The following is a 22902-nucleotide window of genomic DNA, read 5'->3' on the forward strand; positions in this document are numbered from 1 at the left end:
TCTACCCCCTCCATTTATTTAAACAATGTATTTAAATGTATTTTCGCAATTGCGTTTTTCTCTGCTTCTTTTTTTCGATGCAAATTCACTTTGTTTTTAAAATAACAGTAACATGTCATAATAAATAAATGCCTTAATAGCCAGGACAAAATGCATATTTAGAGGAAAAACAAATAGGAAGAAATCAGCCAAAAGCAGCAAATTTTAGTAAGATGTCTTAAAATGTCAAGATAACGTCTGAAAAGATGTATTAAGATCAAATTTATATCATCATTGCCCCAGAATTCATTTACAGAGTAAATTTTACTGTAAACACATTTCCTAATTTTCCTTTTTTCTATGCATATTCCCTTTTCTTAAAATATCAGTAAAACATTATAACACTAAATAAATGCAGTAATAGACAAATTTAACAGAATCATGAACCAATAACAAATGGGCCAAAGGTAGTGAATGTCAATAAGATGTCTTGTAATTAAAAAAAAACATAACCTTTTTAAAAAAAAAAATCTGATAATTCCTGTAATTGTTAATATACTCATACATTTGGAAAAATAAGTTCTAAAAGTGAATCAGAAATTATTCTAGCAGAAATATGCGATCAAAAGGTGCAAAAATGAGGTCGCGTATCACTAAATGTTGGGCTTGTTGGGGGGTGACCTGTCACCTCAAGGGTCAGAGGTCAAAGCTACCTGTCCTCACTCCTGCGGATGAAACCCCCTCGGACACACATTACAGTAACACACTCGTGAACTTCCTCCAGCTTGCTTCCCCCCTCTCGTCTTCCTCTACCACAATGCTCCACCCACCCACAAACACACTCAAACACAATCTCACACACACACACCCACTCGCACCCACACACACACAGACACACATACCGTGAGCAGGACTGCGCGGAGCCGCAAAGCCGGGGAGGTCGACTGCAGGCCGGTGAGTCGTTGCGCTTCAAGCCTGGATCAGTGGAGTGTGTGTCACTATGTTATTGTGTGTTAACTCAGTGTGTGTATCTATGTGTGTGTATGTGTGTTCACGTAGAGTCCAGTTCATCACTTTCATCTTAAATTTACTCAGTGTAAACCAATTGTCAAAGCTGCAGAGAAATATGTGTGTGTATATGTATATATATATATATACATATACACACACATAGCAACGCGCGTGTGTGTGTATATGTGTTTGTATGTGTGTATATGTATATTTTAGAACTAGAAACTTTATATCAATATATTTGTGCGTGTGGGTATTTACCGGTATATGTGCTGTATATATGTGAGTCTGTGTATACATAGACGTATATATAATCTACATTATGCTACTGATTATGAAATACAATATACAAGTATGTACGAATTTTAACTGTTTTAATGTTTCATATGTTGAATTTGCCTGAGTGTTCATCCGTCTTTGGTCACGCTATTTAAATCAGCAATTTGATCCCACATTTGCTTTTATTTTGAAGTACCTTGTATCGTTTTTTTTTTCGCACTGAAAAATATTTTGGTTTTGCGATTTAATTTTTAAATCGCCGTCTTTTCACTGAAGTAAAAGTCACTCTTTCAAGGAAACAAAAAAATCCTCGTTCTAAGGAGATTTCTCACAAACAAATTGACTATAGATTTAATTAATTAACACAATTAACAGATATCAGGAAGTTACAAGTTGATAAAAAAAATCGATCGCTTATGTCTGTTATCTTAGCCTTTCTAGCAAATTAAAATCAGGCAAACGTTTTATTTACGTGGCCTTCAGAACATGGGTGTCCAATGTGAGGCCCCGGGGCCAAAGGTGGTCCGGCAGTAGGGGTCAGATCCGCACAACGCCTTCGCGGCATTTCCAAAAAAAAAAAAAAAAAGGCATACCAAATCGCTTTCAGTCATTGCTATTTTTCAACCGACTTGCGTCACCATGAAGCGCCGCACTGTCTGTTCACCCTTGCGTGCTTCTCCGCGTGTTTCGCAACTCGATGTAACTTCATTTGTATTGTATAGAAACAAAAAGAAGAAAAAAAAACAAAGTGATTCAACGCACAGCGTGAGCCTTGGATGTCCCCTGACCGGGGGTCTCTGGGCGCTCTCCATCCCTAGAACAAGACAGAAATTGCAATATTGCAGAGGGGATGAGATCAAGCGGCGACACGACACTTCATCAGCGACATCAGTGGCGTTTTTAGCCCTAAAACATCAGCTCCGGTCCATGACATTCTGGCCATTTAGCCACCGTTCTATCCTAATACCTCCATCATTTTCAGACTTTTAGCCCAGAATTGGGAAACGAGGTATGTGACAAGGAAGGCGCCGTCTTCGGTTTAAACCTTCTGAATGTAGACTCTTAAAGATGCGCTTGTCTCTGCTGTCATTTTTGACGCCAAACTGACGGGACGAAAGTTTGGTCGACAATCTCCTCTCGTGCTGCTGCCGGATTAACAGACTGGCAGACAAGCCCTTCCTGTTTCGAAACACACCACTTCCTCTTTGGCCTTAGCGCTTGTTAGGAGGGGGGAAGGGGGTTGCTAGGTGTCAGCGCTCAGATGAAGTTTTCCCTCTTGACAGCTGGACTCGGACTGAGAGGTGACCGTCACCCGCCCTCCCCAAAAAAGGTTAGAAAAACTTTGGTTCCCCAGTTTTGGAGGATTTTTCTCTGAGACTTCTGTTTACCAGGTTCAACTAGCCCTGCATCGTGAGTTGAACCACAAGCTCAGAACTTTTTGTGGTTTCGTCTTTATATTCTGGGCTGTTTAGATTTTGATTTAGTCTTCTGTCTGTGTTTGTATTTCTTTTTTTTTCAGTTTAGTCTCAATGGGGTGATATGTAGCCTAGCTCTCATATTCGGGGTGTATCTGCCTGTGACGCCAAGCCAAGACACTGAGCCCATGCTTGCTATGATATTTACCTCGGATATAATATGCTATTTGGCCCGAAGGCAGGAAATATAACCCTGGCCTGGTGTTTGATTAAAAAATAAATTCAGGGTATGTTTAGCTTCGGCCGAGCGTCGAAATCACATTGCTATCAAGATTTGTGTGACATATAACACTGATACGTTATGATATTTGCTTTTATGTGACATCGAGCCTTGGACGGGAGTGACATTTAGCACTGGTGTGGCATCAGAGTTAATACTGGTTTCGAAGGAATAACTAGGCCCGGTTGAGAGCGGTATCACTCCGGACTAGTTAGTTATCACTGCTAAGGAGTGATATTTGGCCCTGGTTTACGGTAATGTTTTTGGGGTGATTTCAGCCACCTCAGGCTGGAGTTTTTTCTCTACCACGCAGTAGCAAAATTAAATGCCGCTGATCCAACGAAACTCCCCCCGTTAGTTCCTGTAACGCCGACTTCCGATCAGTAAGCCCCGCCTCCCCGTCAGTGGTTTCAGGAATTGACAGCGATGACGGACACAAAGATGGACAGACTGTCCATCATGGGTAAAGAACAGGGTTTAAGACAAAAATTCTGCAAGGACGCAAGACAACATTCAAAGACATTTCCGATTCTCTTGTTTTCGACAGCTTTTCAGCTATCCTCATCTTCATTTGTGCAACAAAACAGAGCATACTGAAAGAATACTGCTGAAATTCATACACAATTGAAGATATGATTTAAAAACCAACACAAAAAAAGATTTTGAACTATTTTACTGAAAAGGTTTTTTTTTTCAACATCTTAAATTAGGTCATTTTTAAATTTCCCTCACGTATGTATTATATTCATGGTGATATTTCCTTGTCTTAAAACAGTAAATGTTTGTGTAAATTTAATTGCAGTTATTATCAGATGTGATCATATCAGATAAGTAATAGTTTTTCAAACATTTATTCAAATTGTCCCTGATATGTATTGTTTATACTCTATTCATGTGGAACTTTATTCCGTTCCTTCAAAAATTCATTAGTTTTCACTATTATTAATACTATTATTATCAACATTATCATTATCATTATTAAGTCAATTAAGAATTGGGAGAAAGGGTGATTATCAGGCAGACAAAAGCACTTCAAATTCCTCGATTTTCAAAAAATTACAGTTTCTGAAAGGTGTGGAGGGTTTGAAAGATGACTGACTGTTAAAATGAACCAAAATATGAAGGGAATCATCTCTTAAAAATGCAGGATTTTGAAAAAAAAACTAAATAAATAAGTAAAAATAAATATTGAGTCCTGAAAAAAATGGTCACGAAATGATAGGACAGGAATGGAAATAAGATTCAGAGCTTAAGCAAGTTTTGGTATTTTCAATAAAACTATGCTTGAATATTGAATGTACTGCGCTGAGGTGAGGATCTCTTACTTCGCACACCTTTAGTTTTAATTTTCACATCACAGCAGTTTGACCTGACTGAGAACTATTGTCTGGTGCCAATGATAAAAATAATGAGCTTTAGTTACTGATACATTCACTTCTTCCTCTTTTTCAAATTCTTTCTTCTTCTTTTTTTTTCCACCATCAGACCAGCTGCTTCCAATAAAGATGTGACCGTAGGAGTGGGGTTCAGGGAAGGTTTCTTTTTCTAATAATCAGAAATTATCGTCAGATCATGTTGAAATATTATCTATAAATAATCCCATGACTCCAAATGAGTATTTTGTGAGCTTCTGTTGTTTTCCTTGTTGGGAAACATCTGAAAGCCCCCAGTGCTCACAGTTTGAATTGCACATTGTAATTAGAAAACTCAGTAATTTATTCATTAATTCGTTATCTATAGGCTTCAATGTCAAGGCTCCAATGAACCTCCCGCATGTTTTTGGAATATGGGATCAAACCGACGCAGACACAGGGAGAGCATGTCAGAATCCAACCAGGGACCTTCTTTCTGTGAGGCAGAAGTGCTGACTTGGACGCCACCATACTGCCCTTAGTTTAAAATTCAAAGATTCAAGATTCAAAGTGTTTATTTTCATATGTACAGTATGGAAATGTGTTTCCCTGTACAATGAAATTCTTGCTTTGCTGTCCACAGTGCATTTGGATATGTATTGACAATAAATGGGTGTTGTAAACATTATTATAATTATGAACAGTGTTGGCAGTGCAAGTAAAACATTGAGTGTAGCTTGGTGTGTAACATGTATGTTATTTATAAAAACTAAACTAAATGGGTGAATATAAGAGTGACACTGGAGCTAATTCTGCAGTTAAGTCACAGTCAGGTCACTATTAGAACGCCGTTAGCATTAGTTAGTTAGATGAAGGATTCCATTATGACAAGTCAGATTTGAGGAAATTGTGATTTTTGGGTATTCCGAATAAAGTTACTGAGCTGGGAAAACACAGAGCTGGGATTTCTGGTGAAAAGAAATCTGATGATACAGAACACCATGTGTCTTTTCTATTCCTGTTAGACAATCCCATTAAAGGAAATCAGACAGTTTCCCTGCCAAAAAAGTAAAGAAGACGCTGAAGTTGCTGCTTTATTTCGACACGAAAAACCGCGGCGTATTTGCGAGTGATGGCCTTCCTTTTTTCTCCAACGACACCATTTCAATACAAAGGTTTTGTTTAACCCTGACTCTAGTTTTTCACTTCGCAATAAACCAGTCCAGTCGTCACTGAAAAAAGCCACGCCAATCTGTCGGCGTTCACTTTTATATGTGGAATTTAAGGCCAAGTTTTAATCTCTAAGAGCAAATGATCCTTCTTTAAGCGTTCCTGTCCGCTTAAAAAAAAGTTTTTTTAATAACCCCCACCCCCACCCCCGAAGCTGTTTTAGGAAACAACTTAAACAGAAGTATTTATTTCTGAAATGTTGCTAAATGTTGACATCCTGAGTTGAAACCAAGGGGTTTCGACATGTCAGTGGAAAACGGACCAGCGATTTCATCCAACCGCGGCTGCGAACTCAGGCATCCCATCGTGTCAACGACCCTGAACGCAGCGCCCCCCCCTTCTCCTTTTTTGGTTTTTATTGTGACCAAATCCAAGGGGCCGCAGGTCCTCCTGCATCGTGTATACCTTCAGGTTTATCCGCTGCCCGCGCATCTTTAAAAAAAAAAGTTCCTGTTTTCAGACGCCACAAAGTCAGTGCGTTTTTTGAAAAAGCAGGCGAGCAAAATCACTAGAGGAGAGTGAAGCTTCCAGCTGCAGTGAGATCAGCACAGCCTCCACCCGGCGGAGGGTGGGGTCTCCATCCCCAGAGTCTGGGCCGAGGCTCCTCAACCACCCACGTCTGGAGGAAAAATGTTCTGGGCTTTTGCTCCGCGGAGCTCCTGCATCGGGGAGTCGTCGTCACGTTGCGCACGTATTATGTCTAAATTCAAATAAAACCTTGAGCTTTATGGGCCGGTCGAAATGAAGTTAATCCGGGGGGTCTGCCCCATTGGATTAAAAAGTCAAATGTTGAGCAATCTAAAGCCAGGTGTGTGTTTCTGTGGTTGTATCTGACTGTGGTATCTGTATAATGTACACCGCTCCAAGCATGTGTGTGTGTAGGATAACATCTGTTTTGTTTAGAGGTTTGTTTCCTTCTCCAGAACAAAAGGAAACAAGCACACAACCATGTAAACACACCCTGCCCACCTCTGCCCTCCCTCTCTTCCGACCCCCACAGCCAGACGATGGGACGTCACGAGTCCGTGGACAGCACGTGTTGACCCAAGTGTTTCCCGACAGCTGCTTGCAGGACGCCCGGACCGAGCTGTAGAAGGTGAGGAACCTTTTGAAATTCATTCATGAGGTTTGGGTGTTAAGTTACTTTCTTCCATCTTGCCTCAGGGGTCAACGGTCATCATGCAGACCATAAAGTGTGTGGTCGTCGGCGACGGCGCGGTGGGAAAGACCTGCCTCCTAATCTCCTACACGACCGGAGCTTTCCCCAAAGAGTATATTCCCACTGTGTTTGACAACTACAGTAGCCAAGTGTGTATTTGAGTGTGTGTGCCATTATGGAAAATCTTCTGGAGAATATCACACACACCCTCTGACCCAGTGTGTGTGACCTGTGTGTTCAGGTGACGGTTGACGGCCGTCCAGTGAGTCTGAACCTGTGGGACACGGCCGGGCAGGAGGAGTACGACCGTCTTCGGACGCTGTCTTATCCTCAGACCAACATCTTCATCATCTGCTTCTCCATCTCCAGCCCCGCCTCCTACGAGAACGTGAAGCACAAGTGGCACCCAGAGGTCAGAGGTCACACACACAATATCGACGGTCTGTCAGATTGACAGCTGAGGGCGCGCGTTCATCCGTCACCCGAAATCCGAATGTCATCCTCAGGTGTGTCATCACTGTCCCGGCGTTCCCATCCTCCTGGTCGGCACCAAGAGCGACCTGCGGGACGACGCCGACATCCAAAGAAAGCTGAAGGAGCAGAACCAGACGCCTATCACGCACCATCAGGGGATGTCCCTCGCTCGCCACATCAACGCAGTGCGCTACCTGGAGTGCTCGGCCCTGAACCAGGACGGCATCAAGGATGTCTTCATGGAGGCAGTGAGAGCCTTTCTGGACCCGCAGCCCACCGTCACCAAGAGGCCCTGCAGGATCCTGTAGGACGACCTTTACCTCCACCGCCCGAGACTGTGAACGTGCGTCCTGCGCTTAAAACATGCTCAAATTTCTTTTATGAATTTATAACGAAATTGAAAAAAAAAAGGCTGTGGATGTTGTGCATGAGAAATTTGAACATGAAACCAAAGTTGGAAATCCATATTGTTTGCGACAAAATGACAGGAGGCCCGTTTCATGTCTCAAGTCTTTAGAGTTAATTTAACTTAAAAAAAATCAATAATTATTTACCTAAAAAAAAGTTGACCAGAATCAGTAAGGAACGTCTTTAAATTTTCCTTTAAATTACTGGAAAGTCAGCTATAATTTCAAAGAAAATTTGACAGGACAATTTGCAGAAATTAATTGGAAAATGAGTATGAGAAATTACATTAAAATGTGAAGTGAATTAACAGTGAATCAGAAGGCAACTTATTTAAAACGAGCAAGCAATTCCATGAAAATTTAGAAAATAAATGCATTCGACCGTCAACAGGTTGTTTTATTTTTTTACAATTTATGAAAGAAAGAAAAGAAAGAAAGACGTTACTTTTAATCTAGTAAAAAAATGACCCCCCCCCCAAAAAAACGGGAGCTACTTGAAATGCTGTAAACGAGGACAACGTGCAACAAGGAACCCGTCCGGCCTGGAGTCGGCTCCCTGCCTCAGGATGTCGAGGCAGGAAGCAGCTTCCTCTTCCTGTCCTTCGTCTCCTTTTGCTTTGTTTCTCCAAATGCTGAAGACCCAGACGACTTTAGTCCAACTGAATTCAGAGGGCCTCGAACCAGAGCCACCATATCCAGGCCAATATCAACAGTAAATACATAAAAATAAAGTATATATAATAGAAATATATAATTTGAATTTTGGTGAATTTTGATGATTTTTGGATTATTGCAGGTGCTCAGATATATGGATAGGCCTTTTAAAAATGTTTAATATCTCAAAACAATTTATGTTGTGAACATTTTCACATGTAAAACTTTTGCATCTCTTGTAAAAACTACCACTGAAATAGGCCATTTTAATAATTAAAAAATAATTTTAGATGATTGGTGTCTTCCTGATTTATGACTTCTAAAAAACTAATCTATTTTTGTATTTGTTAAAATATAATTTTCACATTTCCGTACATCCACGGCAGGCTGTCTTCCTCACCACAAAAAAAAGAGAACATGATTGTGTTTACTGGAAAAAATCATAAAATTCACTTTCACTTTCATTTTCTAAGTTGTAGGGCAGTGTCAATCAATGTCCTGTCACACTACCTTTCAGTTAAAATGACAATGATTGTCTGGGAAATAAGAGGACGACGAATCAATACCTTACTACAATTGATGTTTTTTTTTTTTTAATTACTATGCATATATATATATATATATTTGTGTGTGTACATGTATATATACATGTATATACATACATGTATATATACACACACACACAGTAACTTTTTATATATATGTATAAATATATATATATATATTTATATTTATATATATATATATAGTGCCCATTCATTTTCATATCTATCTATAGAGATAGATAGGTAGATATTAAAAAGATGATGTGCCCTGACCTTGGGACCAGCTGAATAGGCTGCCCTCAGGTCAAAATACCATTATGTCATCAAAGGCGGGAATCCAGAATTGCCCCGAACCGCATTGGTCTTTTCTCCAGAGGTATTTTGTTTGCATAAGAAGGCAGTGGCATGAAGGAGATATGCTTCAAAATCATATTAACCCTTCATTGTTAAGAGGCCACATCTGCTCGTTCAACAAGTGTCCATGGTGTTGGGTCGTTAGCATGGCACTCAATTGTGCTTGCTTCACTCTGATTGGTTGAGGTTCTTGTCACTCAAATCCAAAGTGGTTTTGTTTACAAGCGGTCTCATATTAACAGAGAGCATCTGGATACCTGTTGTAGGTTATTTTTTGCTAATTTTGAACTTTGAGCAGTGAATTTAAAGGGCAAAAAATACATTGAAGCTGACATGTGTTAAAGTTATAGCATAACCAAAATGTCAGAAACATAAAAATTAATAGACCTTTTTTCATATTTGATACAAACACTTTTGTGTCGGACCAGTGTCAGTGGATGTATAACTATAGAACAATGGATGTCCACAACAATTTCCACAATACTGAACACTGGTAATTTACCTTGTCTTTGATTTTCCTTTTCTTTTTTATAAATTGAATGTAATTATACAGAAACAGTAGAGCCGTTGATAAAAATGAAAAGGGAAGAGCTCCAACTGCTCTCAGTTCGACAACAGTTCACAGTCAGTAGCGTTTGTCATCCTGAGGTGTGGCCACCATCACCTCCTTGCTGCTGAAGTCCCAGAAGGCGGTCATATGGAAGGCCATGTTGGAAAACACCACCAGGTACTCGAACGCAGCGAACAGGGTGTAGACTGAAGGCAGACACACGTCACAGACCTCGGGTCAGTGTCGGCATGGCATCGCTGTGGTGACGGAGAAGAGACACTTACCTCCTGTTTCGCAGAACTTGTTGTGGCGTCTGAAGAAATAGCCAGAGGCTGCGCAGCAGCACAAGTTGAACAAGAAGAGACGCACCTTCCATCTATAGGATGTGACTTCCTGCCAGAAGAAATATTCATGAATGAGGAGCCTATCCATAAAGAGACTCATCACAGAAGAAGTAAAGCTGATCTGTCACGGGATGAGAGGTCTGAGGTGCATCTGTGTTTGCACGATGTTTGACGGATCGATTTCACAGAGTGAAAGGAGCAGTTTGAAAAATATAATCAATTGTGTTTGAGTTTGCGATTGCCTCAAGGGGACAAAAATATCACCTCGGGATCGAAGGAGGCCCTTGTGATGTCTCTCCACAGCCAGCAGGTGAGGAGCATGTGCAGCAGCGAGGAGCTGATGAACACGATGAAGCTTTTCTTGTGGACATCTGAGAAGGAAACACATTAAAATACCCGCTGATCAGAGCAGAGAGTCGTTCCTGTTGACAGCCCAGAGCTCACTTGTGTTTGTCATAAGTGAATGGCTGATGTTTTTTTTTAAACTTTCACTTTAATACCGAATGACCCTCCTGAACCACAGTGGGACATCTTCAAGAACTAAAACCAGTCTGACTACCAAGACAACAGTTTCTGCAAATAGATAAATATGCAATTTTTTTAAAACCTGACAGGAACAAGAACTGAAACTAGCTGAAATGTTAGTGAAAATTAGCAGAGAATGACATTTCAGAAATTACCATGAAACTGAAAACTGAAAGTGAATTGCTGAAAATAATGAAAAAAATGTAAATACATTTGCCTTTAAAAGTACCCAGATCAAGTGAAGTATTTGAAAACCAGCAAGGGTCAGCTGGAGGTTGCAGGAAAGAAAAAAAAAACGCAATTGTTTCTTTAATATATCGCCCAGCAACTTACCGTAGGTCTCCGTGGACGACACGTATGTGAGCAGCAGCAAACCCGAGTTCTCAGCCAGGCTGCACAGCAGCACCAGTATGCTTAGCAGCAGTTTTGGCAGCCTAGCTCCCAAACGGCGGTGGTAAAAGCTGAAGTAGCAGAGACCCACAAGGTACCGTGGTGCCGAGTGAAGCGCGATGCAGCACCGCCAGATGTAGCGCTCCGGGATGCGGCTGATGGCGGAGCTTATGGATGGCAAGTAGTTGGACACCTGTAAGGAAGAGGTGGGAATGGGTTGGTTCAAGATTCTCAAGTCTTTTAAGATCTGCTAACATCTACTTACAAGAGATGGGCAATTCAATATTCCTACAAAGCAGTTTATTAACCTTTCACAGCATCACTTGGATATTTACTGGTGAGAAGATGACCTTCATCAAAGTGATATGATTCCATATAACTTCATGATGTTTTTTGTTTTCTTTAAGTTCAAGGGCAGCGCAGAAAGGTCACCTGACAGTGGGTGTATGTGGCATCTTCATAGTGATACACCAGTGAGATGAAGAGGCAGGCGATGAGGCCTGTCATAGGCAGCAGGACTGTCCCCACGGCAAAGCTGGTGAAACGCAGACGAATCAGAGGCCCGTCCCTGTCCAGGCTGCCATACGGCCCCTGGAGCATCCTGGGATGACAGGTTTGAAATGAAATAACACCAGTGCCATTAGATAGTGAATAATCACACATATGCACACATTTATTCCTTGCTTTTATGTATGAGTCACCAATTCATCCATTATCTCATACAGAACATGTAACTAATTTATATTTATGAACGTTTCTGCTCACTGTTCCAGAGGATCATGGGATCTCTGAGCTGTACAGATTTTCAACAATTTGCATATGTTGCTGATTTCTACCCATGCACTTACATACTGGATATAAATGTGCATTTTGTTTTATACTTCATGCACTTTGTACTGCTTTTACTGAAATGTTTGTATTCTATTTTGGAACTTGTGTACTTGTTTCATTGTATAGTCAACTCATCTAAATTCCATGAGTAGCTTCTCTTTCCTGTGTGTGAGATAAATGATGATGTATATGGTCCCTTGAAAAATAAACTTCATAAAATAAAATGAACAAACTGTGGTTTGAGTTATTTCTAAAAGGGACACATTTAATATTTCAAATCGTGGAGGGAAATATAGACAAGTAAATAACACTGACAATGAGGTTGTAACAATAATTTATGATATATTGGACTATATTTTATATAGGTGTTTTTGTGTTCTGTTAGTACCTACAGCTCTTTATCAGCCTGGAAAAATTATGGCTAAATTACGTGTTATGATGAATGATGCAAGTGTTATTTGCAGTGCTTATGTCCTCTATTGTAAGTCGCTTTGGATAAAAGCGTCTGCCAAATGTAATGTAATGTAATGTAATTTAATTTATGAAAACACGTTTTTTACACATTTATGGATAACTGGACGTATACCATTTTGTGTTTTTAAGGTTTTTGGTTGGTCATTTTCATGGTATTGATTTTTTTTCGGAGATTCTTATTGATTATCAATTACTTTTAGTTCCATTGAACGCCAACCCATCAAAGGTAAAGGTCCGATTCGTTCTAAACAATAACCTGCCACTACACACCGTTATAGGAACAAGATTTTATTTAAAATATAAGATTACCTTCTGTTTTCTCCAGGCTCACCGGCACCGCGGCTCCTCTTTGTGGACGTTTACATCCCGGATATTCGGTTTAGCCCGGCGAGCTAATCCTGTTATCCCCGGTTATCTTCGTTAGCCAGTCTGCTAACGTCGGTTAGCATTAGCTAAAAAAAATGAAATCCTTCAACGAATCTGATAAACACCTTTGAAAACAAAGCCCGGGCTTCTAGTTCAACAACAACATTAGTTTATTTCACTGACACATTTCAGACAACATTGCAATACAGTATTTCAACGACTTTCTGGCAGTTTGGTCGAACTTTGTGCCTGCTTACCGGTACTTGCTGGGATCAACTTCCGTCCAAATACAAACCCTTCAAAATAAAAGCACATCGAAGGACAATCGTCTTTCTTGTAAAGTTGAGAGACTGTTAATTAAATAGATAATTATATGAAATTCTCTTTCTGGCAACAAACTTTCACTTGCACTTTATGAAAAGCTCAAAAAAAGCGACAGAATTTGAAAAAAATCTTAGCTTCAACCTAATAATGTAGATGCTAGATAAATAAATGATCTTTATAAAAGGGGTTTCTTGCCAGTGCAGTTCAAGTAGTCATTTTCCACAATCAGATGCCTGTTGTCATATTATCTATACTCGTTATCAGACAAGGATTGATTATTGTATTATTTTAGGATATCCCATATATGTTTCAAATAAGTTTTTTTCAGCTGCCTCTGAATATTCAAAGATTCACATTTCTTATGTTTCAGACACAGAAAAGCTTTTTATTTGAGGAACCTGCCAATGCATTAAATACATTTATCAGTTAAATGTTACATTCGTGATGACTGTCCATGCACACCCTATAAACCTGTGGCTTCATAATTGTAACTGCTGTACCTTTACCACTGTTTCATTTATTTCATCTCATGTGTACATTGTTTATAACCTAAAGTTACAACTGTGTGCATGTATTTTCAAGCACATAAGCACTTTGAGTTTCATATTGTGAAATTAAAATATTTCAGAGACTGATTTTTACACAAGTACATGCATATTTTAATTTAACAGCAGGACTCTAAACAAAAAGTGGGTGGCCATGACAGATTTCTACTGCTCTTGTTAAATCCTGATAACAAATGACATGCACCCATGTTTAACCTTGAGGTTGAGGACAGACAAGTGACAAAAGAGTCGAGGGTTCTGTTCGGAAACATTGATTATTTATGATTTATTTATATTCCATTGTATTTCGAACTGTTTTCAATGACAGTTTCTTTATATCTTAAGCGTCCACGTCATCAGGAGCTCTTTCACATTTTAACTGACATAACAGAAATATTTGACGTAAATAATGGATCCATTTACATGTCTGTGACCCCCCAAACAGGCAATCATTGTCTGCGTGTGTGTGTGTGTGTGTGTGTGTGTGTGTGTGTGTGTGTGTGTGTGTGTGTTCGTGTGCGAGTGCGTAAGCGTAACAGACAGTCTTTTTGTCCCCATGTTTCCTTCCATTCAGTGTCAACACATTTTATTTATCCTTTCAGAATTGGTTTATTACTGCTTTTACAACACTTTATTTGAGCGTTTAGTACATCTTAAGGTTTTTATTACCAGAACTAAGGAATTTGTTTGGTTTGTTGAGGGCCCATTGCATCTCCAAGGGTCCTCAACATGAGGAAAAGATGATCTTTAATCAAAATCTCACTATTTACTGGAGACAATGAGGGCATTTAAGAGTGACCCCAAACCCTGCACATGTAAAACAATGATGTCAGCTTGAGTTTTGGGGTTTTGATGTAAAAAGTCTCCTTCTGTAAATTGTTCCAAGTTTTTAGTTCTGATATTAGTATAATTTTTTTTTAGTTATCAAAAATATTTGGTAAATTATACCTCAACTTTACTCATGCTGAATTTAAAAAAAATTGGGGGGGGGGGACTTAGGTAATTCATTATATGTATAAAAAAGGAAATCAATATCATTTGGAATGGAATTAATATTTCTATTTCTGGAAGAAATCAAATCCTGTCATTTGCTTATAAAGAGTGAAAGCTGCAGCATTGAGTTTGTTTCTGGGTTGAAAAATCTTCCAGATGAGGCTTAAACACAGAAAACATTCAGAATATGCGAATCAATGAAGTATTCATCTACCATACACACATGCGCGCGCACACATGCACGCACACATTATGCCCCCCCCACTCCGTCACAGGGTCACTGTGTGTCACCCCACAATGAACGTGCGCACAAACACTCACACACACGCAACAACACGATGGCCACCATCTCTTCTCGCCGCAGTCGTCTACCTCGGACCTCCACCTTCACCGTCACCTTCCTCTTCCTGTCAGGTGAGGCGAGCAGCTGTCGTCGTCATGGCAACAGCTGCTGACATCACTGCACGTGCACGTGACATCACGCAGCTCTAGGTTCACGTGATAATTTTTGAATTCATTGTTTGTTTTGATTGTGAGCGGAGTTGACTCGTGTTTTTGCGGGCAGATAGGCCGAGGCGGTGCGTGTTAACAGGAGGATGTTCACTTTATTGATTATTGATCAGATATGGGCAGAGAAAAAAAACTGCTTTCAGTCGCTGTTGTTCTGGAATCGTTTGTTTAATGTTTTGATGCAATCATACGAAAAACTTGGACTCAATAATATGAATACTTTGAATTTACAATGGACTACATTTTAAATAAGAGATTTCTTGAAGGTTTTTATTAATCTATTTGACATTAAAGTATTTTGAATCCTTTTTTCCTGAATATTTTAAAGCTTTTGCCGTGTATACTTTAAGGTACTTTAATGACTTGCGGTATGTTTTGAAACGGTGACTTGACATGCTATTTGGGCATGGTTTAAGACAATACTTCATCAAAGTTTCAAGTCAGTGTTGAGTCATAGCTCACAATTTGAAACCATCTGACATTTTGAGGAGACTGCTTTTGATTTGAGTTACTTGGAGTGTTTTGAAGATCTAATCCTTAAATTAATGTTTTTCTACCTTGTATCTTGTCATGGACGCGTCATTTTGCTTTATCTGAAATGTTATATCTTTTGTAAAACATTTTATCCTGCTATCTTAATTCAATAATTTACCTAATTCCATTTCATGGTATATTTACCTGTTCAGTGTGTCACCCATGACCAAATTATTTCTTGTAACTTTTATAAGAATTCTGGTATTGCCTTCTCGCATTATTATATGTTATTTGTAATATAATACAGTCAATATACATAAAATATTACTCCTCATATCAGAACATCTAACACTGTTGCCTGATGAAAGTGTCACTCTTTCAATGTGAACTCACGTTGTCCGTCTGCAGGTGGCTGCTTTCTCCCCGTCGCCTCCTTCAAAGTGATCGAAGGTGGCATTGCCTCTTTGTCTTGCCAGTATTCGGTGAAGCGCTTCGGCCTGAGCCGCGTCTGCTGGGGCCGGAGTTGTGGGACCTTCTGGTGCAGCAACATCCTGGTCCAGACAGATGAAAACGGCATCATTTCCAAGGTCAGAATGCAGACACATTAGATCACCGTGTTGGCTTTGCAAAAGTTGAGCAAAACAATGGGATCAAGGACAGAGTCGGATTAATTAATAAATGCCAAACCCTGATCTTTAAAAGGGACACTTTTTAAGATTTAGTGACTTCCAGTAGCTGTGTCTGACCATGAGAGGTCGCCCTTCAGGACCAGTCAGACATGAACCAAAAAACTACTCAAAACACTGGATTTGCTGTAGAACAGAAAACAGCATCAGAGGCGCGACCTCCATTCATTTCAGTGAAAAGCTACTGAAACACGCATAAACATTTTTTTTGAGATTCAATTTTAAAATGTAACTGAGGATCAGAACTCTTTCTTTACAGAAGCATTTCAGTGCATGCCAATATATAGTTCTAATGCATTGATTTTAAGGTGGGAATTGTAAAAACTTGATTTTTTTGCCAAAATTTAAGGTTTTCTGCACAAAGGCAGGGTGTTTCCGTAAAGCTATTGACTTCATATCAAATTGAAAAATGATCCAACTGTTTCCCTTTAACACCTCTGCAGCAACAAAAAAGCAAAACAATTGGATTTTTTTTCATCCAGTCGGAATTCTGATCCCGGCCCCATTGCTGCAGGTGGAGGACCGGTACCGGCTTACTGGGGACATCCTTGACGGAGAGATGGACCTGGACATCATAAATGTGAGGCGGACGGACAGCGGGCCATACTGCTGCAGGGTGGACGTAGACGGCATCTTCAATGACAAAAAGATCATCATGAACCTGAGGGTGATGAAAGGTGGACAGCTACATGCCGCATGTAGATAACATTGTAATGTCGTAGATGACAAATATTTATGGTAGTGGTTCAGCCACAAAGCTCATATTCTACTGTTTATCTTGTACACAGTATATCGTTTGGGGATTGACCCACCATGCTATAGCAAAGCGTAGTGTAGTATTGCACAACACAGCACAGCACAGCACAACATAACATAACATAACATAACATAACATAACATAACATAACATAACATAACATAACATAACATAACATAACATAACATAACATAACATAACATAACATAACTGTTACATAGAAACATTACTGTTAAGGTTTTTGTACTTGAAACTCTGGCACAACAATTTCCTTCGGGATTAATAAAGTTGTTCTCATCTCATCTCTCGTAACATAACATAACATAATCCCTTAAAAATCCTAAGTCTAATCGGAAAATTATGTAAAACATTTTTTCTCCTGTTTGACTTTTTATATTACAAATTACCGTGGTAACTCTTTATATTCTGAAACATATATAAACACAAATAGCAAAGCGTGATCACCAAAAACAAATGACAAATTGGAAAAAACATTGATTGATGGATTTATAGTTGAACTAAATAAAGTAAATAAACTTTTTTTCAACATTGTTTTATGCATTTTTTTTTCAGCGTCATTCACCAGCACAACTACGGCAGCGACGACAACCAAAACAGCAACAACAATCGCCACCACAGAGGAAACTCTGACAACAGAGCCACCCACATCCACGGGTGAGAGCAGGTCACATGACTCATTGGCATCACCAGAGAACTCTGTCTTGTTAAATAGGTTTTAAAAGAAAACCAATTGTGCTTACAAATTCATCAAAGCACAATTTTCTGCATACAAGTTTTTTTTTCTGGATAAACCTATATCTATCTAACCTAACATACTCTCTAGATAAACCTATATATATATATATATATTTTTTTTTTTAATTTAATTTTTTTTTTTGCTGTATTTGCTATTATTTGATTGGCACATAATAATAAATTGCGTTTCTATCATCAGTAAACTGGAAAACACTGGCATCATCTCACCTGGACCCTCTGAGGAACAACTCCACCCTGCTGGTGAGATCGCACTGCTATTGATAGAACTTCATGTACCCAGTAGAAACAGAGAAGGAGGATAAGCCTCAGAGTTGCATGGACACGTAGAGGAATCGTTTACACTGTCTTGCTAACAGTTGACATCGATATGTTTTGCTCAACTTTCTGGAGAGATATGAGGAAACTACCACAAGTCACAATAAAGTGACAAAACTTCACTGTTTTAAGTGCTGATTAAAGATTTGTCTTCAACGGTGAAATCAAAATGAAGCTAGTAGATTATATCATGATCAACATATTTTAGGTGTCATGTCTTCTAGTGACCAATACTACTACCAATGATAATGATGATAATAATAATAGCAATAATGATAATAATGATAATAATAACAATAATACACAATAAACATAGAGATAAAATGTGAGGACAGTAATTATTCAGACACGACAATAATTGCTACTGTGTGTGACTAGTGCCACTTGTACTAACAGTAATGATGATAACAATAATAATAATAATAATAATAATAATGAAAATACATGATGAACATATTGCGGAGCTAAAATGTAAGAAGAATGATTATTCAACGATGACAATAACTACTACTATGTGTGACTAGTACTACTGCTACTAACAGTGATAATAATAACTATAATTATGACAGGGATAAATAATAATAAAAATAATAATAAAAAAATGCATGAGGAAAATATTGCGGAGCTAAAATGTGAGACCAATAATTATTCAATGATGACAATAACTACTACTGTGTGTCACTAGTGCTACTGCTACTACCAGTGACAATAATAATAATAATAATAATAATAATAATACTCTGGGCTAAAAACTGAAATACGCTTAAAATGTAACACAAAAACACATAAAAATCACATAATATTACAATGAAAGAACGAACAGTTTCTTTACATCCTACAAACTTGTTCATGTTTTGTGTAGTTTCCTCACTGGCATGTCATGCACAGTTTCACTGAGTATTCTGGAATGTAAACACCGTTCTGTGCCTCAGGTCAATGAGGCGCCGCCATCAACTCTCTCTGTCCAGATCAACCTGCCCGTCTTGTCACTGTCACTCATCCTTCTCGTCATCCTGGCAGCCGTTTTCCTGCTCCTCTCCTTCAAACGTACGGCAACCAATGAATTCTTCATCACGTGATAACACAAAAATTGCCTTTCAGTAGGGTGAGGCTTTGCACCTCTCACCTAGCATGAGTGTATTACTTTCCAATCCTATTTGTGTTTTGCTCTTAACTTTTTTCACAAAGATCTCAGTCCCTGTTGGACCAGTGGAACGTTGAGTCTGACACTGACACCAAACGGCACATCGCTGGCAAATACTCACGCCATTACACAAAATTTGGTCTTATCAATCCGATCAGACAGAAGACCCTACTAGACAAAAGCAATGATGAGTTGCATGTGTTGATGCTAATGGATCTAGTAGCAAAATACTATTATTAACAAACTGTTGACAAACAAATGTTAACTTTTTTTTCAACTGAAAATACGATATTTTGTGTTGTTGACTATTTTCCTACTTTTCAGTCTTGATACTGTTGACTCACCTGCATTATTTACCTTCATTCAACCACATCCCTCACTTTATGCTGTTGAGAAAAAGCCTTTTTTCAATCTGTTAATTTGCTTTTCTTTTTTTTTTCCTGCAGGAGGAATGCACAGACGAGCCTTCAAGCCAGGCTGGTAAGAACTCCACCAAAATCCTCGCACCAGTCAGACAATCATCCAGGACCTTGATCATTTTTGAATTTAACTTGATTGCTGGATTTGTGATTGATCTTGTGATTTAGAAACTGATTTAAGGAAGGGGTTTTTGCAGTGTTACGCCAGTTGTGAGATCGTGTTGCAAACAGGTGTGTTAGCTCCTGGAAATTCCCTGTCAAAGACAATATTTAGCAATAGAAAATGCTCTATGTATGCTTCTTCTTTTCTCCTTTCGGCTTTTCCCTTCAGGGGTCGCCACAGCGAATCAACCTTCTCCATCTAACCCTATTCTCTGTATCCTCCTCTCTCACACCAACTATCTTCATATCCTCACACTACATCCATAAATCTTCTCTTTGGTCTTCCTCTAGACCTCCTGCCTGCCAGCTCAAATTCCAGCATCCATCTACCAATATATTCACTATTATGTATGCTGATATTTTTAACATGAAATGGTGTGAGTGAGAGGGTGAATGGTTGCATATCTTTATGTTATGTCTGAATGAGAGAGTGAATACTTGTATGTTTATATGGCACATAAATAAGAGGGTAGATGGTTGTATGTCTCTAAATGATTTGTGAATGAGAGGGTGAATATGAGGTGAATATATCTCCATGTGTGGCCCTGTGATCGTGCGGTGCTTTATCCACAAATGAGTCTTTGAGTATTTGGAAGACAGGGTACGAGTAGTCGTCTTCTTTTCTGCTTTTCTCATCAGGGGTCGCCACAGTGAATCAACCTTTTCCATCTTAACCTATTCTCTGTATCCTCCTCTCTCACACTAACAAACTTCAATATATTCACTATCCCTCCTCTGCACAACCATCTCAGTCTGGCTTCTCTGACCTTCTTTCTAAAACATCTAACATGTGTTGTTCCTCTAATGGACTCATCGCTGATCCTATCCATCCTCTTCTCTCCCAAAGAGAAGCTCAACATCTTCATCTCTGCGACCTCCGGCTCTGCCTCCTGTCTTTTCGTCATACAAGCCATACATCTTTCCTTTCCTTCAGGCTGATAGTCTTCTATCACGTAGTACCCCTGACACTTTTCTCCACCCATTCCAACCTGCTTGAACCTGTTTCTTTAGCTCTTTTCCACACTCTCCACTGCTCTGGCCTGTTGATTCTAAGTAGTTGAAACCCTCCGTCGTCTTGATCTCGACTCCCTGTAACCTCACCGTTCCACCCGGGTTCCTTGACGTTACGAGAAGTGATCCTCATTATTAAAAACAATCCGATCTCTTTTATCGATACAAATTGTTGTCTTCTGTTAATATGATTGGAGCTTGTGGCATAACTTTACTCCTTCCTGCAGTTTCTCCTCAGATGATCTTCCTCACATCATCTATGAGATCCGGATGAGGAGACCGGTGCAGGAGAACATCTACACCCTGGACTAGAGTCTCACCTCTGTCTGGACCTGCTCGCCCCTCCTCTGCTGACAAACTGCAACTGTTTCATTCACTTTAAAGTGGAAATGCTGTCTGTTTGTTCCCACGCTGTGGCTGCTGTGAAAAAAGCCTTTATGAGGCTGCTGTTGGACTTGTTTCAGGATCATCTCGTGCCAAGATGGACCAACGAACCTTTCACGCCTGGCCGACAAACAAAAAAACTACCCCCACATGCCCCTACCACCTCCGGCACCACCCTCCCACTGTCCCTGTGTTTGTGTTTCAAGCCAGAAAGTGTCGGGCAAAAATTTTAAATGTAAATATTTTTAACAGTAGTGTCAAAGGTAAGCTATCTCTAATCTTTTCTTTTTTCATGTGATGCTGATTATTTTGTTGATCTTGAAAATTTGATGATTTGTTGTTGATTTTCAGAAGATTTACCACCAGTATTTTTATATGGCAATATCGATCTATCTATCGAGAGACAGAGATTTTAGTTAATTTTTGAATTACTTTAGTTTTCTTTTTTGCAGCAGCCTATTTCTCAAAACTTATTTTATATCTGATAAAGGCCCTTGGCCTCCAGCCGTGTCTCCCCATTGCTCTGGGATCCATTCAGTCCGTAATAAATGTTCCTCCAAAATTTAAAAGACTTTTTTAAGTGTAATTGCAAATCTCCTTGTAAAGCTGAAGCAGTTTCCAGTTTTAGAGAGCTTGTTGTATGAGAACGCATTTCTGATTACTGTAGTTCTGACTTTTTATTTGTATTCTGCTTTAGTCGTTTATGATTTACAGTGGAGTCATAGGTCACTTTGGCATAATGTTTAAATGTTTCAATAAAATGCATTCATTAATACACAGGACAAATTGTTACTGTCCTTGTGCCAAAACCAAGGTAAATCACATCTAGAAGCCCAGTTCAAATTATAGAGACGCTAACAACCACTATAAAAAACAAGTGAAGAAACTAAAAACAATATACAATCACCACCTACCTAACCTAGCCAACAGCGGGCTGAGGCATGTCATTGGGCTTTTCAATGTTGCATTAGGTAAGCTCATGACACCTCAGAAAGGCTTAGCTGTGAAATCCAGTGTCCTAGAAATCCCCCCCTCCATGCAAACAATCCTACCTCAACGACCTCCCCAGTTAACATCCTTCCTCTTTAACCACAACCATTCACTTGCTGCCAGATATGTTACTGATTGTTAGTTTCATGCTCCAACCACGAATGGCCGACTCAGTTATTAGAGCAATCAGACTTTTCCACAAAACCGTGGCAGCCCACCTCAGCAGGCCGCACCGGAGGTCAACCATCAACTCCTAAGCTCTTCTACACTTAGCTGCCCTGAACTGTGCCTGAACCTAAATGGTCTAACCCAGTGGTGGGCAATTATTTTGGTTGGCAGGCCACATTTCTTATTTAATTTCTATGCACGGGCCAACAAGGTGAAAAAAATGAAAATTGCAATTGAAATCTTTAATTTTTCTGGATTTTTTTTTCAATTTTAAAATGATTTATAATGATATAAATGTACCGACATTATTTTGGAAAAAAATTAAAGGAAAAAAAAAAAGTTAAAATATTCAAAGAAAATACTTTGACGGGCCAGATAAAAATGCAAAATGGGCCGGATGTGGCCCACAGGCCGTAAATTGTAAAAGAATGATTTAGGCGATTATTTTAAGAGGGTGACGATGTGTTTGAAGGTTGCCTGTGCCTTTTCAGTATAGTCAAATAGTCAAATGTACATAGTCAAATGTAATGTAATGTAGTAAAAATAGTTGAACCACATCAATATTGGCGATCATGACAATTATAATAATTATGACTCATAATGAAACGAACGTTGCATCATAAG

At 39.2% G+C, this 22902-nt stretch overlaps 3 protein-coding genes across 5 annotated transcripts; 2 read left to right on the top strand and 1 right to left on the bottom strand.

Moving 5' to 3' along the window:
* Nucleotides 1-825: 825 nt before the first annotated feature.
* rhogb (ras homolog family member Gb) lies at nucleotides 826-7930 on the top strand. 2 transcript variants are annotated; one of them, XM_086160996.1, is made up of 5 exons: nucleotides 826-933; nucleotides 6547-6642; nucleotides 6711-6854; nucleotides 6947-7117; nucleotides 7212-7930. In XM_086160996.1, the coding sequence occupies exons 3-5, from the start codon at nucleotides 6726-6728 to the stop codon at nucleotides 7485-7487; spliced, it is 576 nt and encodes a 191-aa protein (XP_086017122.1). In that variant the 5' UTR covers nucleotides 826-933; nucleotides 6547-6642; nucleotides 6711-6725; the 3' UTR covers nucleotides 7488-7930. The 2 variants fall into 2 exon arrangements, with proteins under 2 accessions (XP_086017122.1, XP_086017123.1); XM_086160997.1 differs by lacking the exon at nucleotides 826-933 and adding an exon at nucleotides 2491-2599.
* A 471-nt stretch (nucleotides 7931-8401) lies between these two features.
* Nucleotides 8402-12907, bottom strand: pgap2 (post-GPI attachment to proteins 2). 2 transcript variants are annotated; one of them, XM_086160994.1, is made up of 7 exons: nucleotides 12877-12907; nucleotides 12563-12705; nucleotides 11381-11549; nucleotides 10892-11141; nucleotides 10298-10404; nucleotides 9974-10082; nucleotides 8402-9895 (listed from the first exon to the last, which is right to left on the bottom strand). In XM_086160994.1, the coding sequence occupies exons 3-7, from the start codon at nucleotides 11546-11548 to the stop codon at nucleotides 9765-9767; spliced, it is 765 nt and encodes a 254-aa protein (XP_086017120.1). In that variant the 5' UTR covers nucleotide 11549; nucleotides 12563-12705; nucleotides 12877-12907; the 3' UTR covers nucleotides 8402-9764. The 2 variants fall into 2 exon arrangements, with proteins under 2 accessions (XP_086017120.1, XP_086017119.1); XM_086160993.1 differs by having other exon boundaries at nucleotides 12563-12907.
* Nucleotides 12908-14807: 1900 nt separating this feature from the next.
* timd4 (T cell immunoglobulin and mucin domain containing 4) lies at nucleotides 14808-21890 on the top strand. The gene is made up of 8 exons (XM_086160667.1): nucleotides 14808-14895; nucleotides 15874-16052; nucleotides 16666-16828; nucleotides 17482-17583; nucleotides 17864-17925; nucleotides 18933-19047; nucleotides 19591-19624; nucleotides 20964-21890. The coding sequence occupies exons 1-8, from the start codon at nucleotides 14820-14822 to the stop codon at nucleotides 21046-21048; spliced, it is 816 nt and encodes a 271-aa protein (XP_086016793.1). The 5' UTR covers nucleotides 14808-14819; the 3' UTR covers nucleotides 21049-21890.
* The last annotated feature ends 1012 nt before the right edge of the window (nucleotides 21891-22902 follow it).

Source organism: Fistularia commersonii, chromosome 15 (genome assembly GCF_037954325.1).
Source record: "Fistularia commersonii isolate RoL2024-O1a breed Wild chromosome 15, RoL_Fcom_v1.0, whole genome shotgun sequence".
NCBI lineage: Eukaryota > Metazoa > Chordata > Actinopteri > Syngnathiformes > Fistulariidae > Fistularia > Fistularia commersonii.

Bases quoted from the DNA above. Each gene is read 5' to 3' on its own strand.
- timd4 (XM_086160667.1), top strand. From the start codon at position 14,820: ATGGCCACCATCTCTTCTCGCCGCAGTCGTCTACCTCGGACCTCCACC. The intron at 14,896-15,873 runs GTGAGGCGAGCA...GTCCGTCTGCAG, and splicing joins CACCTTCCTCTTCCTGTCAG to GTGGCTGCTTTCTCCCCGTC. The intron at 16,829-17,481 runs GTGGACAGCTAC...TTTTTTTTTCAG, and splicing joins GAACCTGAGGGTGATGAAAG to CGTCATTCACCAGCACAACT.
- rhogb (XM_086160996.1), top strand. From the start codon at position 6,726: ATGCAGACCATAAAGTGTGTGGTCGTCGGCGACGGCGCGGTGGGAAAG. The intron at 6,855-6,946 runs GTGTGTATTTGA...CTGTGTGTTCAG, and splicing joins TTGACAACTACAGTAGCCAA to GTGACGGTTGACGGCCGTCC. The intron at 7,118-7,211 runs GTCAGAGGTCAC...TGTCATCCTCAG, and splicing joins AGCACAAGTGGCACCCAGAG to GTGTGTCATCACTGTCCCGG.
- pgap2 (XM_086160994.1), bottom strand. From the start codon at position 11,548: ATGCTCCAGGGGCCGTATGGCAGCCTGGACAGGGACGGGCCTCTGATT. The intron at 11,142-11,380 runs GTGACCTTTCTG...TCTTCCTTACAG, and splicing joins CCACATACACCCACTGTCAG to GTGTCCAACTACTTGCCATC. The intron at 10,083-10,297 runs GTGATATTTTTG...TTCTTCTGGCAG, and splicing joins GGGCCTCCTTCGATCCCGAG to GAAGTCACATCCTATAGATG.